General features: G+C 36.1%; 1 protein-coding gene across 3 annotated transcripts in view; it reads left to right on the top strand.

Moving 5' to 3' along the window:
• The window catches only part of CTNNA3 (catenin alpha 3), a 1799646-nt gene that overhangs the window by 1315306 nt on the left and 467068 nt on the right, over positions 1 to 17272 (top strand). For all 3 annotated transcript variants that reach the window (XM_053888526.1, XM_019444306.2, XM_053888525.1), the window contains one exon: positions 16589 to 16789. In XM_053888526.1, coding sequence (XP_053744501.1) covers positions 16589 to 16789 — 201 coding nt within the window. The remainder of the gene's footprint in view (positions 1 to 16588; positions 16790 to 17272) is intronic.

Here is a 17272-nt window from a genome sequence, read left to right as displayed (position 1 = left end):
TCTCCCAGCACCATTTGTTAAAGAGACTGTCTTTTTTCCATTGGAAGTTCTTTCCTGCTTTGTTAAAAATGAGTTGGCCATACGTTTGTGAGTCTAGTTCTGGGGTTTCTATTCTATTCCATTGGTCTATGTGTCTGTTTTTGTGCCAATACCATGCTGTCTTGATGATGACAGCTTTGTAGTAGAGGCTAAAGTCTGAGATTGGGATGCCTCCTGCTTTGGTCTTCTTCAAAATTACTTTGGCTATTCGGGGCCTTTTGTGGTTCCATATGAATTTTAGGATGGCTTGTTCTAGTTTCGAGAAGAATGCTGGTGCAATTTTGATTGGGATTGCATTGAATGTGTAGATAGCTTTGGGTAGTATTGACATTTTGACAATATTTATTCTTCCAATCCATGAGCAGGGAATGTCTTTCCATTTCTTTATATCTTCTTCAATTACCTGCATAAGCTTTCTATAGTTTTCAGCATACAGATCTTTTACATCTTTGGTTAGATTTATTCCTAGGTATTTTATGCTTCTTGGTGCAATTGTGAATGGGATCAGTTTCTTTATTTGTCTTTCTGTTGCTTCATTGTTAGTGTATAAGAATGCAACTGATTTCTGTACATTGATTTTGTATCCTGCAACTTTGCTGAATTCATGTATCAGTTCTAGCAGATTTTGGTGGAGTCTATCGGATTTTCCATGTATAATATCATGTCATCTGCAAAAAGCGAAAGCTTGACTTCATCTTTGCCACTTTTGATGCCTTTGATTTCCTTTTGTTGTCTGATTGCTGATGCTAGAACTTCCAGCACTATATTAAACAACAGCGGTGAGAGTGGGCATCCCTGTCGCGTTCCTGATCTCAGGGAAAAAGCTCTCAGTTTTTCCCCATTGAGGATGATGTTAGCTGTGGGCTTTTCATAAATGGCTTTTATGATCTTTAAGTATGTTCCTTCTATCCCGACTTTCTCGAGGGTTTTTATTAAGAAAGGGTGCTGGATTTTGTCAAAGGCCTTTTCTGCATCGATTGACAGGATCATATGGTTCTTCTCTTTTTTTTTTTATTAATGTGATGTATCACGTTGATTGATTTGTGAATGTTGAACCAGCCCTGCATCCCAGGAATGAATCCCACTTGATCATGGTGAAAAATTCTTTTTATATGCTGTTGAATTCGATTTGCTAGTATCTTATTGAGAATTTTTGCATCCATATTCATCAGGGATATTGGCCTGTAGTTCTCTTTTTTTACTGGGTCTCTGTCTGGTTTAGGAATCATAGTAATACTGGCTTCATAGAATGAGTCTGGAAGTTTTCCTTCCCTTTCTATTTCTTGGAATAGCTTGAGAAGGATAGGTATTATCTCTGCTTTAAACGTCTGGTAGAACTCCCCTGGGAAGCCATCTGGTCCTGGACTCTTATTTGTTGGGAGATTTTTGATAACCGATTCAATTTCTTTGCTGGTTATGGGTCTGTTCAAGCTTTCTATTTCCTCCTGATTGAGTTTTGGAAGAGTGTGGGTGTTTAGGAATTTGTCCATTTCTTCCAGGTTGTCCAATTTTTTGGCATATAATTTTTCATAGTATTCTCTGATAATTGTTTGTATCTCTGAGGGATTGGTTGTAATAATCCCATTTTCATTCATGATTTTATCTATTTGGGTCATCTCCCTTTTCTTTTTGAGAAGCCTGGCTAGAGGTTTGTCAATTTTGTTTATTTTTTCAAAAAACCAACTCTTGGTTTCGTTGATCTGTTCTACAGTTTTTTAGATTCTATATTATTTATTTCTGCTCTGATCATTATGATTTCTCCTCTTCTGCTGGGTTTAGGCTGCCTTTGCTGTTCTGCTTCTATTTCCTTTAGGTGTGCTGTTAGATTTTGTATTTGGGATTTTTCTTGTTTCTGGAGATAGGCTTGGATTGCAATGTATTTTCCTCTCAGGACTGCCTTCGCTGCGTCCCAAAGCATTTGGATTGTTGTATTTTCATTTTCGTTTGTTTCCATGTATTTTTTAATTTCTTCTGTAATTGCCTGGTTGACCCACTCATTCTTTAGTAAGGTGTTCTTTAACCTCCATGCTTTTCGAGGTTTTCCAGACTTTTTCCTGTGGTTGATTTCAAGTTCAGAGCATTGTGGTCTGAAAGTATGCATAGTATAATTTCAATTCTTGTGAACTTATGAAGGGCTGTTTTGTGACCCAGTATATGATCTATCTTGGAGAATGTTCCATGTGCACTCGAGAAGAAAGTATATTCTGTTGCTTTGGGATGCAGAGTTCTAAATAGATCTGTCAAGTCCATCTGATCCAATGTATCATTCAGGGCCCTTGTTTCTTTATTGACCGTGTGTCTAGATGATCTATCCATTTCTGTAAGTGGAGTGTTAAAGTCCCCTGCAATTACCACATTCTTATCAATAAGGTAGCTTATGTTTGTGAGTAATTGTTTTATATAATTGGGGGCTCCGGTATTCGGTGCATAGACATTTATAATCGTTAGCTCTTCCTGATGGATAGACCCTGTAATTATTATATAATGCCCTTCTTCATCTCTTGTTACAGCCTTTAATTTAAAGTCTAGTTTGTCTGATATAAGTATGGCTACTCCAGCTTTCTCTTGGCTTCCAGTAGCATGATAAATAGTTCTCCATCCCCTCACTCTCAATCTAAAGGTGTCCTCAGGTCTAAAATGAGTCTCTTGTAGACAGCAAATAGATGGGTCTTGTTTTTTTATCCATTCTGATAGCCAATGTCTTTTGGTTGGCGCATTTAATCCATTTACATTCAGTGTTATTATAGAAAGATACGGGTTTAGAGTCATTGTGATGTCTGTATGTTTTATGCTTGTAGTGATGTCTCTGGTACTTTGTCTCACAGGATCCCCCTTAGGATCTCTTGTAGGGCTGGTTTAGTGGTGACAAATTCCTTCAGTTTTTGTTTGTTTGGGAAGACCTTTATCTCTCCTTCTAGTCTAAATGACAGACTTGCTGGATAAAGGATTCTCGGCTGCATATTTTTTCTGTTTAGCACCCTGAAGATATCGTGCCAAGCCTTTCTGGCCTGCCAAGTTTCAAAAGAGAGATCAGTCACGAGTCTTATAGGTCTCTCTTTATATGTGAGGGCACGTTTATCTTTTGCTGCTTTCAGAATTTTCTCTTTATCCTTGTATTTTGCCAGTTTCACTATGATATGTTGTGCAGAAGATCGATTCAAGTTACATCTGAAGGGAGTTCTCTGTGCTTCTTGGATTTCAATGCCTTTTTCCTTCCCCAGTTCAGGGAAGTTCTCAGCTATAATTTCTTCAAGTACCCCTTCAGCACCTTTCCCTCTCTCTTCCTCCTCTGGGATACCAATTATGCGTATATTATTTTTTTTTAGTGTATCACTTAGTTCTCTAATTTTCCCCTCATACTCCTGGATTTTTTTATCTCTCTTTCTCTCAGCTTCCTCTTTTTCCATAACTTTATCTTCTAGTTCACCTATTCTCTCCTCTGCCTCTTCAATCCGAGCCGTCGTCGTTTCCATGTGTTTTGCATTTCGTTTAAAGCGTTTTTCAGCTCCTCGTGACTGTTCCTTAGTCCCTTGATCTCTGTAGCAAGAGATTCTCTGGTGTCCTGTATACTGGTTTCAAGCCCAGCGATTAATTTTATGACTATTATTTTAAATTCACTTTCTGTTATATTATTTAAATCCTTTTTGATCAGTTCATTAGCTGTTGTTATTTCCTGGAGATTCTTCTGGGGGAATTCTTCCGTTTGGTCATTTTGGATAGTCCCTGGAGTGGTGAGGACCTGCAGGGCACTTCCCCTGTGCTGTGGTGTATAACTGGAGTTGGTGGGCGGGGCCGCAGTCCGACCTGATGTCTGCCCCCAGCCCAACGCTGGGGCCACAGTCAGACTGGTGTGTGCCTTCTCTTCCCCTCTCCTAGGGGCGGGATTCACTGTGGGGTGTTGTGGCCCATCTGGGCTACTTGCACACTGCCAGGCTTGTGGTGCTATGGATCTGGTGTAATAGCTGGGGTGGGTAGGCAAGGTGCACGGGGGCAGGAGGGGCAGGCTTAGCTCACTTCTCCTTAGGTGATCCACTTCAGGAGGGGCCCTGTGTCAGCGGGAGGGAGTCAGATCTGGTTTGGCTCCGCAGAAGCACAGAGTTGGGTGTTTGCGCGGAGCGAGCAAGTTCCCTGGCAGGAACTGGTTCCCTTTGGGATTTTGGCTGGGGGATGGGCGAGGGAGATGGCACTGGCGAGAGCATTTGTTCCCCACCAAACTGAGCTCTGTCGTCCGGGGGCTCAGCAGCTCTCCCTCCCTTTGTCCTCCAGCCTTCCCGCTTTCTGAGCAGAGATGTTAACTTACGACCTCCCAGACGCTAAGTCGCGATTGCTGTCTGAACACAGTCCGTCCAGCCCCTCTGCTTTTGCCAGCTAGACTCGGGGCTCTGCTTGGCCGGCGAGCCGCCCCTCTACCCCGGCTCCCTCCCGCCAGTCCGTGGAGTGCGCACTGCCTAGCTGCCCTTCCTACCCTCTTCCTTGGGCCTCTAGTCTGCGCTTGGCTCCAGAGACTCCGTTCTGCTAATCCTCTGGTGGTTTTCTGGGTTATTTACGCAGGTGTAGGTGGAATCTAAGTAATCAGCAGGACGTGTGGTGAGCCCAGCGTCCTCCTACGCCGCCATCTTCCCAAGATCCTAAATATATATTTTTTAAATATCAGTTTACAGTTACTACCAGTTTGCAAACAGAAAGAGAAAGAAGAGGGACACCTGGGTGGCTCTGTTGGTTAAGTGTCCAGCTCTTGTTTTCGGCTCAGGTCATGATCTCATGGTTCCTGAGATGGAGCCCCACGTCGGCCTCTGCGCTGACAGCATGGAGCCTACTTGAAATTCTCTCTCTTCCTCTCTCTCTGCCCCTCTCCATTCTCTCTCCCCTTCTCTCTACATAAATAAATAAACATTAGAATTTTTTTAAAAAAGAAAGAGAAAGAAGAAAAATAATCCCGGAATAATTAAGAACGTTAATATTTATCTGGGGGTATCAGATTTATATTTACTTCAGCAACATATAGTTGCTAACAAATGATGTGCTTCGTTTTCCAAGTTTTACGTATTAAGTTTTATTCTTTAATAACATTGTTAATTAAGAGTAGAATATAATTTGAAATAAATGCTTTGGGAAAAAATTAAACTTATCCATAATTCCACAGTGTATAAACACATACCGTTAGAAGTTTGAAAATGTTTTCCCAGACTTTCTAGAAAGCAATAGAACTATATAGTACATACAAAGAAATGCAAACATACGAATACATAGAGATGATTTTTAAACAAAGATTCTTTTTTAACAGATATATATCCTGATGTTTTCCCTTAAAATCATCTCACAAGCATCCTTTTATGCAATTTAAATATTTTATAAGCTTTTAAATTATTTTATAACATTCCATTAAATAAAGTTATTATTTATGCTCACCAATGGTTAGTTCGCATTATATAATAGACTTATTGGTGGTTACTATTTTAATCAGTAGCTGAAATTTAAATTTTATTATGACATAAATCCATAAGCCTACATATGTGTAGAAGGGCATGTTGGTTTACTAGAAAAACAATTTGAAAGTGATAATTTCGTGACTCTCATTTCTTGATAGAACTCTACCAATCCACTGCATAGATTGAAGAGTGAATTCATTTCTCTAAAATGCTTAATAACTGTTTTAGTGATTTTTTGCTTGGCATTACTGAATCACTTATAAACATTTCTATACCTGTCATAGGAAAACAAAAGGAGAAGGTTGTTTTACCTTTAATTAAGTACCTCTATGACAGCCTTCCCATAAACTAGGTTTATTTACAAGGTATTAATACATGTCATCAACTTTAGATTTCACTTTCATGTGAATACCCAACTTATAACCATGGTGAAAGCCTTTATAATCATTCTCTTGAAATGTGTAGTTCATGACTATTTTACTTAGCAATTTCAATACCTTTTAAATGGTGCTTAGTAAACTGCATTATTATCTCTGCCTAATTTCATCCTAATTAGGAGAAAAAACATTTAGATATAACAAGATATTTTTAATGTCCTTCTTTTAATATCTGAATAAATCCATGTTTATTCATTAAGATTTTGGATCCAGTGTATATTTTCAGAGTTAAATTAGCAAATCAAATAACAATATATAAATACACAGAACATTAAAAAGAGAGAGCACTTAAAGAGAAAAATTACTGATGCTGGTGAAATTGGGATATAGTTCAAAGGTTATAAGATGGCTATGAGTAGGATACATTTGAGAATCTCCTAGAGAGCTTTGTAGGAACTTCATGGAGAAACCTCATAGAAAGGTAAATACATAATATTAGCACAGACTCTAGAAATCTGAGTTAAGATGAAGGAAGTATCCTGAGTTTCCTGGTAGGATAGTACCTATATATTTTAAACAGCATTTTTGACACTTCACCTGTTATTAGTTCTTATAATTTGCTATCCAATTACGTGTAGTTTTGTAGGATTCTATGTATTTCTAAAAAACAATCATGGTGATTCAGATCATTTTGTGAAAACACTGATTTGTGGATCAGAAACTATATCCTGAATTTACTTCTAACCCATGGGCTTCTTTTTCATATGCATCGCAAATTCCACATTGTAATAGGTTCCTTGAAACAATTCCAAATGAGACTGAGAAAGAATTTATCTCACAGAGAAGGGTGTACTCTGTAAATTTTTGTGCATTTGAGAGCAACATATAAGAGAAATATAAATTTCAACAAAAGGACATTGTGATTAAGTTTCAATAAATTCATTGACTATGGAAGTAAACTTCGCTATGGCATATATGCAATAATAATCTTGTACTTTTTAATAGTTAGCCTTTCTTAATGTGGAGAAATATTGTAATTTAGAAGGTAATTGAAACAATTGAACTTTATACTTAATGTATACTTAATGTAGGAAGAAAGAAAGAAAGAAAGAAAGAAAGAAAGAAAGAAAGAAAGAAAGGGAGAGAGAGAGAAAGGGAGAAAGGGACAAAGGAGGGAGGTAGGGAGGAAGGGATGGAAAAGAAGGAAGGAAGGAAGGAAATTTGCCAGCTTATAAACAATTCATTTGTTCCTAATTTTATCTTTATATTTGTTATTTACATTATGTCCTTCATTCTTTGGAGCATATGTTCTGCTACATGCATTATACACTCAAGGAAGTAATTTAAAATAGTGCCAGGATTTTCCTATCTCTGTGTCAAAAAGTATAAATTTCATAATTGGACACCAAGTTGTTCTGTATTTTGAACTATAAAGGAATAGCACCCAAATGAATACTGACTGTTTTTTACAAGAGTGTTCAGCAAGAGGCATCCAGTGTACAGGAATTGAATGGTTTTATTGCATAATATGGGAGAATTGCTCACTACTGTCTGCTCCTGCTGACAATCCTGATGTTCAATCTGGTAATATTCTCAAAGCTATTTTGCCTTTTTTTTTTTAAGCCTACTGCTTTGATATTAGATGTTAATAGTTCTTGGTCTATGGGAGAGGAAGAAGGGGACAATTAACATGAAAAAACTCAGTCTGAGAGGAGTCATGCAAGAAAGTCTGCATTGAATAAGAATGTCTAAGGTTTGGTTTATTTTTTCCATTTGTTTTTTGTCAAATAGGGTAGCATAAAATGCAATAACCTAAACTTTTGCCCCTACATCAGAATAGCTAAATAGCTGTAGAATTGCACTTCATTTGTTAATTGATTCTCCTATGGATATCTTTTCTGGTGATGTCTCTAGGATATTTTAGGTTTCCTCTAGCTATGATGGCTCTATACAGATCCAGAATATTAACATGACTAGAGTGCTGCCCAAGTGAGATTTGCAGAATTAAAACTATCTATCTAAATATACATAGATGGTATCCCATGCTCAATTAAGTTAATGTGAAAACTTATAATACATTCAACTATATAATATTATAAACAACCTTTGCATTATTTCTGTAAAATTTAGAAAATATTTTAAACCTATAATATCCCCTTCACATTGTACATTTAAGATAGCTGAATAATATAATTATAGAATCACTATATCTTAAAGCCAGATGAGACTTTAGCGTTTATAGGACCTTAGCAGGTGGGACAAATTTGATTCTGAGTTATGGCTCAATTACTGTAACTATGAATTTTGGAAAGATACTTATCTGTTCAAAGTCTCTATTTCTTCATCTTTAATGCTGAAATGTAACATACATGTCTTTTAGGATTATTATAAGAATTTAATGAAATAATACACGTATATTTAGCACAATGCTTGCAGATCAACAGACATTCTCAAATTATTTTTCTTTTTAAACTCAAACAAATTAATAGAGTTATTACTCTGTGAAAGCTAGGAGAATTAAAGAAAGAACCAAACCCTTTCTTAGTTATATTCTGGGAAAAATTGAAGCATGTTCAAAATCATTACCTCATTAATTGTAGACATCTGTATATTATGTTGTTGAATATGTGGGATTAAACATTATTAGCTGTCACAATTTAGAAGCTAAACAGTGCTTATTAAAAGTCTAAAGTGGGGTTTCACAATAAATACCAAATATTTGAAGAATTTCCTTTTTTGGTACAGTTGATGAACCAATATTGATTCATTAACTACGTTCTATAGTTTACATTAGGGTTCATTATTTGTTGTAAATTCTATGGATTTTGGCAAATGTATAATGACATTTATGCACCATGAAAGTGTCATACAGAATAGTTTTACTACACTGAAAATCTCCTTTGCTCCATCTATTCCTCCCTCCTTAGCCCAGAGTCTCTGCAAACCATGAGCTTTTTATTTTTATAGTGTCCAAAGTTTTCCCTTTTCCGGTAGTCATATAGTTGGAATTATACAGTGTGTAGCTTTTTCACATTTGTTTCTTTCATTAGAAATATGCATTTAAATTTCCTCCTTTCCCATGCGCGCACGCGCGCGCGCGTGCGTGCGTGTGTGTGTGTGTGTGTGTGTGTGTGTGTCTTTGATGCAGACAGGCTGGGTCTGAGGACCCAGGGGAAGGTCTCACAAGGCCAGCCAAGAGAGTCCTTGGCTTCAGGCAGGATAGAAATCAAACACGAGCCAGAGAAAGTGGAAACAGAATTTACTGGATAGCATAAGTGACAGAGCAGTGTCAGGAAGACTCAGAAAGGAAAGGAGAAGCGCTCTTGTTGTTCCTTGGTGCTGGGGGTTTATATTGGCTAGAGTACATGTTCCTCCAGGAATCCAGGGTAGGGTCCAGTCAAAGGCAAGTGTCAAGTGAACAATATGTATTATTCCATAAAGTCCTGAAGGTGGGGGTTTTGATGCCAGCATCAGCTGAGGTTTGTTTGAAGCTAATGTCCTGGAACATGTTTGGGATCTGGGTCTTATTAGGTGTTAACAGGTGTTCGGGGCCTGGGACAAAACTCAGAATAATAAACTTTCTTGCTTCCTCCTTGAAGTGGGAACATAGCTTTTTTGGCTTATTCAGAAACAAACTATGGAACATGAGTAAATGGGGCCTAGCAGAAAAACAGCAGAGATGGAACCTTTCTCAGTGGAGTCCCTTCAGCTTTCCTACTTTAGCTTGATAGCTCATTTCATTTTTTGCTAAATAATATTCCATTGTCTGCCTGCATCAGTTTGTTTTTCCACTCATCTATTGAAGGACATTTTGTTTGCTTCCAATTTTTTTTGGCCGCTTCCAAGTTTATGTAATGATAAGTAAAATTGCTATAAACACTCATGAGAAAGTTTTGTGGGAATATAAGTTTTAACTCTTTGGGATAAATATTAAGGAGGGCAATTGCTAGATAGTATGTTACTAGTATGTTTAGTGTTGTAAGAAGCGACCAAACTGTCTTCCAAAGTTAATATATCAGTCTTCATTCCCAGAAGCAATGAATGAGAATTTCTGTTGCCCTACAATCATCATGTGGTACTCTCAGTGTTCTGGAATTTGGCCGTACTAATAGGTGTATTGTGGTATCTCACTAGCTTTAATTTGTAGTTCCCCAATGATGTGTATTGTTGGGTATCTTTTCATATGCTTATCGTCTTTTTGTGATGTTTGCTGAGATTTTTTGCTCATTTTAATTGAGGTTTTTTATTGTTGAGTTTTAAGAATTCTTTATAAACTTTGGATACTAGACCTTTATTAGGATATATGTTTTGCAAATATTTCCCCCCATTTGTGACTTGTCTTTCATACTCTTAACAGTGTCTCTTGCAGACTGAAGTTTTTATTTTTTATGAATTGTAACTTAATCAGTTTTCCTTTCATAATTTATACTTTCAGCATTGCATTTAAAAAGTCATTGCCAAATCCAAGATTACCTAGATTTTCTCCTATGAGCTTTATAGTTTTGCATTAAAATACAGATTTATTATTCAACATGTAACTTTTGCTTTACATATTTTTCCCCTGAATAGGAAAAAAAAAAATACTTGACAAATCGGTACATTCCAAGGCAAACCACACAAAGAATAATTTCCAAAGTTGAATGCAAGATTTTTACAAATAAAAAGTGAGCTTGTGTCAAAAATTAATTATTGAGAGCCATCATGATGATAAGTCTCGTTTAAGGAGAATTGAATGAAGAAAGAACGATTAAGTGAAATTGCTAATTTAGAAACAAAACTTGCGATTGCACTACAGAGCAATAAGAATGTAATCCTTAGGATTATTTTTGCTACAAAAATTATTTCTCTCTGTTCCAGATAAAAATTAAGTTGTATTTCTATGTGACAAGAATCATTCGTATGGCTATCAGTTTTAGAAACAAAAACAGCACCCCTACAGAGTTGTAAAGTATCCTAACCAATAGTAAATAGCAAAGCTACACACGCCTGGGGAATTAGATTTTAGGCCTGACTCACAATTTCTGCCCGACAGGACACTGAAAAAGTATGCAATAGTACTTTTGCCTATTTCCAAGCTTTTGATAAACTTTTAAACTAGTTATAGGAGCCTACTTAACACATAGTGAAAGAAATATGAAGGCTTCAGTGAGTTGTTTTTTTTTTTTTTTCTTTTGTGGTTTTGATTTCTATAGAATTGAATCTCATAAGTACTACAGAGTTTCTGTAAGTATAGTTGGTACAGTTGGTAAGGAACTATTTTGGAAGTAACAATTTTAAACTTTGTTTTTCCTTTGATTATTGTCAAAGTAGGTCAGGAAAGTTTGAGCTGGTTAAGGCTCAATGTAGAATAAACAGCTTATATAGTGTGGACCAACTGGAGAAACTTTTGTGGAAAAGGTTAACAAAATTCACTTAAATTATAAAATGACAATAATTTTGGCCCTTATAATTTGAAAAGAGTAAAAGATGATGAATGAAAATAATTGTTTCTGATTACCAACTTGTAAACCCTTTGTGAACAGACATTGGACCTTATTTATCTTTTATATCATCTCATTTTCTAACATGAAATAATACTTACATTAGGGAGAGGGGACAATTGAAAGGTTTTAACGGTGTAGAAAAGGGAAGAGGAATGTTAAAATGTTTTATGTTTAGCTCCATTCATGCCCCTTATTTTCAAAGTAGTACCTTCCTACATCTTTATGCAGGATATCACTTAATTCAGAGATCAAGCCTCATGATCAAATTCTTGCCAAACGGAACTTTTAACCACCTTAATAGAGATACATAAACAAAGAATAACTTTCTGGTGCATTCCATTTGCCTTTAGTTTCATGGGTTTTTTTCTTTTCTTTCTTTTTTTTTTTTTTTTTTTTTGCTATTTGTTTTTATTTTTGAATATTTGTGTTGTTGCCTATGTAATGAGTTTTAAATTTACAGTTATAGGTCCAGGTGTGCAAAAATGGAGACTTATTTGCTTATAAAATTTAGTTTTACTCTGAGCTCATATACAGTGAGTAGCTATTCTTACCCTTCCCAGTTTAAGAGACTTAACCTCTTTTGGCTTATATATAACTCAGTCTCTTTAGAAAAATAAATCTTTACAAAAAATATCCTTTTCTCTCTTCCCCTCTTCTCCTTAGAATTTCATTTTAGGTGTGCAGATATCAGGGGAGGAAATAGTTGATGGTATATTATTCCCCACTCAATGGATTATAACATAAACCCTCTACTTCTTCCAGCTTTGTCATTGATATATTCAAAGTCCGGCTTTGGGAATTAAAAGAAAACAGACTTTTACCTCCCAAACAGTCTGGTTCTTGCAAATAAAATGTGCTTGTACTTCCAGTATTTTCTTTGGGCTATGGATTTAAACTTCTGCTTTGGAGGTCAAAAGCCAATAAATTAACTTTTTGGTCTCACTGGGTTTTTTGTTTGTTTGTTTGTTTGTTTGTTTTCTACTTTCTCTAAGGCAAAGTCTAGCTTTAATTTTGGAAAACTGAAGAATTGTGAAAAAATCATAGAAAAAGTTTAAATGCATTTGAAAATCTTATAGTGTGATGCTTGCCACAGTGACTGAAGATGGAGTTACCCAGAGAAGTTTGCAACAGATGAATTATCTTTTGTCTAAAATCCGTTCCTTTACCACTTTGTTTGTTACTGTTTTTCAACCTAACAGAAATCACCCTTTGCATCTCTGGAAGGCTATAAAATGATTGATAGGAATTGCTAGTACTTCAGCAATTCTCTGCTCTACAAATAATGCACTTCTGGATTTGCAGTAACACCAGGACATTCCATTCCTCACCCCAAATCAAATGTTAAATGGGCACTCTGAAACAAAGACAAATCTTCAGTCAATTCTACAAAAATATCATATTCCAAATGTGCTGTTCTATAATAACACATTTTCTTTCTCTTAAACCTCATTTTATGTGAATGTTGAGTCCAAGTGCCTCTACAGTTGGAAAAAACCAAATGGAGGTAGAGTTCCTAACGATCTTTGCCATGTCTAACAAGTAAACCTATTTCATTAGCAAAGACTTCAGAGTATGCATCAGTAGGAAGTTTTATACAAGGTATTTGGTGTTTAATTTCTTTCCTAGAGTTTTAAGGTTATATAGCTAGACATATAAACTCCAGCTATCCTGAAGGTCTTTCCAGCTACTTAAATTCACTTGAAATATGAATAGCAAAGAAATAATTGTTTTTAAGAAATTAGTTTAATGTTTAATTACTGTACATATGTGGGAGGTGCCCAGCATTCTTATTTTCTTTTTCTGGCACTCTATGTTTAGAATTTCATGCAAATCACTTCAAGCATCTTGTGAAACATTCAGGGTAATGGGAAAGTGTCACAATAATGGAAATGTTGCAAACCTTTCCTAATGCTTTTGTGCTATATTTAATCTCAGTAATTCAAAAGATCATTTAATCATCATCTCCAACATTCTCAATATAACTGCTTCAGGTTAAGTCTGGTTATATGTTTCTCGTCACTTATTTCACTTATTTTCAACATATTGTATACATTCATGTAGGACTTTTCTTTCCATATCTGACCTCCCCTCTCTAATTCTTCAATGTGATTCGTACTATGGCTTCTGATTGTATTGCTCAAAGCAATAACCACACAAATTTTAATAAGGCCAGCAAAAAAGAACCAGAAAAGCCTTTGCTATGTTTTTATTATCTGCTTTGAATAATAAAATAAATTGGTGACTGTATATCATTGTTCTATAGCAGAGGTGAACATTCGATTCACTCTTAGTGAATATTCTTTGTATGTTTTTTTCCTGTGCAAAATTTACTAGGAAAAAAATAATTTGTGGCGGCTATGATTTTGCCTTTAATTAAACAGAAATTACAGTTTATTAGAAATTAATCTTCCAAAAATAACCACTGTTTTTCCCTAAATATTTTTTCGCTATTTTAGGGCTGAAAAAACAGCTCTACAATCTAAAATTAACCAACTTTAGTGAATACAAATAAAACATTCATTATATATACATGTGTGTTTGTAAACTAGTAGTATTAATTTATTTACAATTTTTAAGTTGATTTATTTATTTTGAGAGAGAGAGAGAATGCATAGGAGGGGCAGAGAGAGAGGGAGAGAATCCCAAGTGTTGGGGAGCCCAATGTAGGGCCTCGAAAACTATGAGATCATGACCTGAGCTGAAATCAAAAGTCAATTGCTTAACCAACTGAGCCACCCAGGCACCCCAGTAGTATTAGTTTAAAAACAACTTACCAACATATTTGAAAAATAATAGCTTCTTAATGTGTCATTAAAGTACACACCTATGGACTTAAAAAAAAAGTTGATGATTATATACCTTCCACATTGAAACTTGTACTTTCAGTTCCAGGGGAAATATACAATTTCTATTGAGATAGGACCATGCTTGGATTTATTATAGGCCTTAATGGCACATTCATGACTAAACGCTACAAATTAGGTGAAAATTCTAGTGAGTTTATAATGAAGGTTTTCAGTGTTTAGTTTTTTTCATGCAAACGAACAGACTGTCCTTTATATGAGTTAATTTGTCAAAACTTAAGTGCACAGGTATTTGTCTACCTAGGTTTCTAAACCATGATTTAGGATTTAGACAAAACAATTTACTGGTCCTAGGTGTGTTATAAGAGGACTTTATTCATTCACCCAACAAACATTCCTATTGGTCTAACAGGTGCCATGTATTATACTAGGGACTAGATATGATACCTCAAGCAATAAAATTGAGAGATAGATTGATTAGTACATCATTAAAACATGGGAAGAACCTGTAATGAAAACATATAAGCCATTTGATGGGAATCCTAAATAGCATAGAACCAAATTTGTCTTACTATAAGTCAGCATGGATTTCCTAAGGAATGAACATTTGACTAATGCTTTGAAACAATGGTAGAAGTTGATCAGGCAGACTAAAGGAGATTGGCAGATGAAATACTATGATTTATAGTAAGAAATATATATGTGGGGTATCTGGGTGGCTCAGTCATGATTTCACAATTTTTGGTTTCCAGCCTACATTGGGCTCTGTGCTGGAGCCTGCTTCAGATTCTGTTGTCTCTCTCTTTGCTCCTCCCCTGCTCACACCATCTCTCTCTCTCTCTCAAAAATAAACAGATATATATGCATACATATACATATATATACATATATGTATATATATACATATATATACACACATATATATACATATATATATGTATATATATACATATATATACACACATATATATACATATATATACATGTATATATATGTGTGTATATATACACACATATAAACATATATGTATATATATAGTTTTTGTCCCATTTCTGGCATGGAACCTTAAAACTTTTGGAATTTCCCAAATGATGAGAGCAATAAAAGTGTTTTTGTTATGTTAATGAGGTGACATTTGTATCCCACCCCCCATCCCACTGTGGGGTGATTGCCAGGGTAATTAATCAACCTTGTGATTAGAAGGTTGCAATTATGGAATTTCAGTCCCATCCTGTGGCCTCTGGGGTGGAAGAGGGACTGGAGGTTGAATCAAGTGCCAAAGGCCAGTGATTCAGTGATTTAATTAATCATGCCTGTGTAATGAAGCCTCTATAAAACCCCAAAAGGACAGGTTTTGGAGAGAGGCCAAGTTGGGAATACTTGGGGTTGCGTGGAAAATGGCACACCTGGAGAAGGAGCGGAAATTCCTTGCCCTTCCCACATATTTTGCTTTATGGAATTTTCACCTGGCTGTTTTGAGTTATAAGAGCTGAATCTAGAAAGTAAAATGTTTCTCTGAGTTCTGTGAGATGCTCTAGAAACTTAAACCCAAGGAGGAGGTTGTGGGACCTGATTTGTGGCCAGCCAGCAGGGTCAGAAGTACACATAACAACCTGGGCCTACAACCGGCTCTGAGGTCGGGCAGGGGGGCAGTTTCATAGGACTGAACCCTTAACCTGTGGAATGTGATGCTATCACTGGGTGGTGAGTGTTGGAATTGAATCGTAGAACACTAATTTGGTGTCCAGAGAATTGCTTGTTGGTGTGGGGAAGTGAACATCAGTTGAATGGAACTCCATGGTTTTCTTTTTCTATATATTTGGGATACCTGATATTTTTAAGTGTTTTATAACCTGTATAGTGTTGCTTTTAATCAGAATTAAGCATTCCATCATTCTATCATTCCACTATTTTAATCTAGAAATTTTCCTCAATTCGTACTGATCAGTCACTCAAATCTAAAATTGAGTCAGTTGGAACTGAAATCTAAAATAATATGTAATTTCTGGGGCATCTGGGTGGCTCAGTTGGTTAAGCATCTGATCTTGATTTCAGCCTAGGTCATGACCTCGTGGTTCGTGGAATTGAGCCCCGCATCCAGCTCTGCACTGACAATGTGGAGCCTGCTTGGGATTCTCTCTCTCTTTCCTCTCCCCCGGTGTGTGCTCTCTGTCTCTGTCTCTCAAAATAAATAAAATACACATTTATTTAAAATATAATAATAAAATACACATTTATTTAAAAAATAAAATAATATGTCATTTCTAAAAGTACAGATAAAAATATAAAATTTTATATTTCACAAATTTTGCTATTAAGGAGATAAAAGCAGAATCATGCCTTTTTTTTCTTTCATAATTGTCAATGTCCTTTATTCCCATTGGGTACCACCTCTGAGGTCAGAAGTTAACATGGATTGTAATATGCACCGCTAATTTGATCTGTTTACTTGCAGAGAGCCATATCCTAGAAGATGTCAACAAATGTATCATAGCCTTGAGAGACCAGGATGCTGATAACTTAGACCGTGCTGCAGGTGCCATCAGAGGACGGGCAGCAAGACTTGCTCATATTGTCACAGGTGAAATGGACAGTTATGAGCCGGGAGCTTACACTGAAGGCGTGATGAGAAATGTTAACTTCCTTACAAGTACTGGTAAGTCTCAGTCCCCAGTAACAGCTGCACTATTCCTGATATTTGAATCTCTGTGGCTACCAAATATTCATACATGTGGAAAGAAGATCTCTGCCTGTGTTGTTTGTTAAGCAATAGGTTGCTCCACCATCTGATAGGTGCTTGCCTCTTGTTGTTAGATGATTTGAAATTTATTTCTAGCAGTAAATATATTTATTGGGAAAGGTAAGTGTTTTATAAATATGTGTTATATAAATTAGCTACAGACCTTAGCCACTTATGAATGTTTAGTAATGCCAGAACTGTTAGGATATATAATTGGGCCAGATGTTATAAGTACGTAATAGTTTCCAAATCCTCTTTCAGCTGTATCATTGGTACCCCAGGTTTTTGTTTATGTTGCTTAAACAGGAAACTGGTCCTATGGTTCCAGAGAAATGCTCTGTACTGTCTTTCACAGTCTGTTTGCAAACATTTTGTTCTTCAAAATCTTCAGAATCTTCT

Source organism: Panthera pardus, unplaced genomic scaffold (genome assembly GCF_024362965.1).
Source record: "Panthera pardus isolate Hobbes unplaced genomic scaffold, ASM2436296v1 HiC_scaffold_22, whole genome shotgun sequence".
Classification (NCBI taxonomy): domain Eukaryota; kingdom Metazoa; phylum Chordata; class Mammalia; order Carnivora; family Felidae; genus Panthera; species Panthera pardus.
The sequence above is the reverse complement of the archived record's forward strand: the minus strand, read 5'-3'. Positions and strand labels throughout refer to the sequence as shown.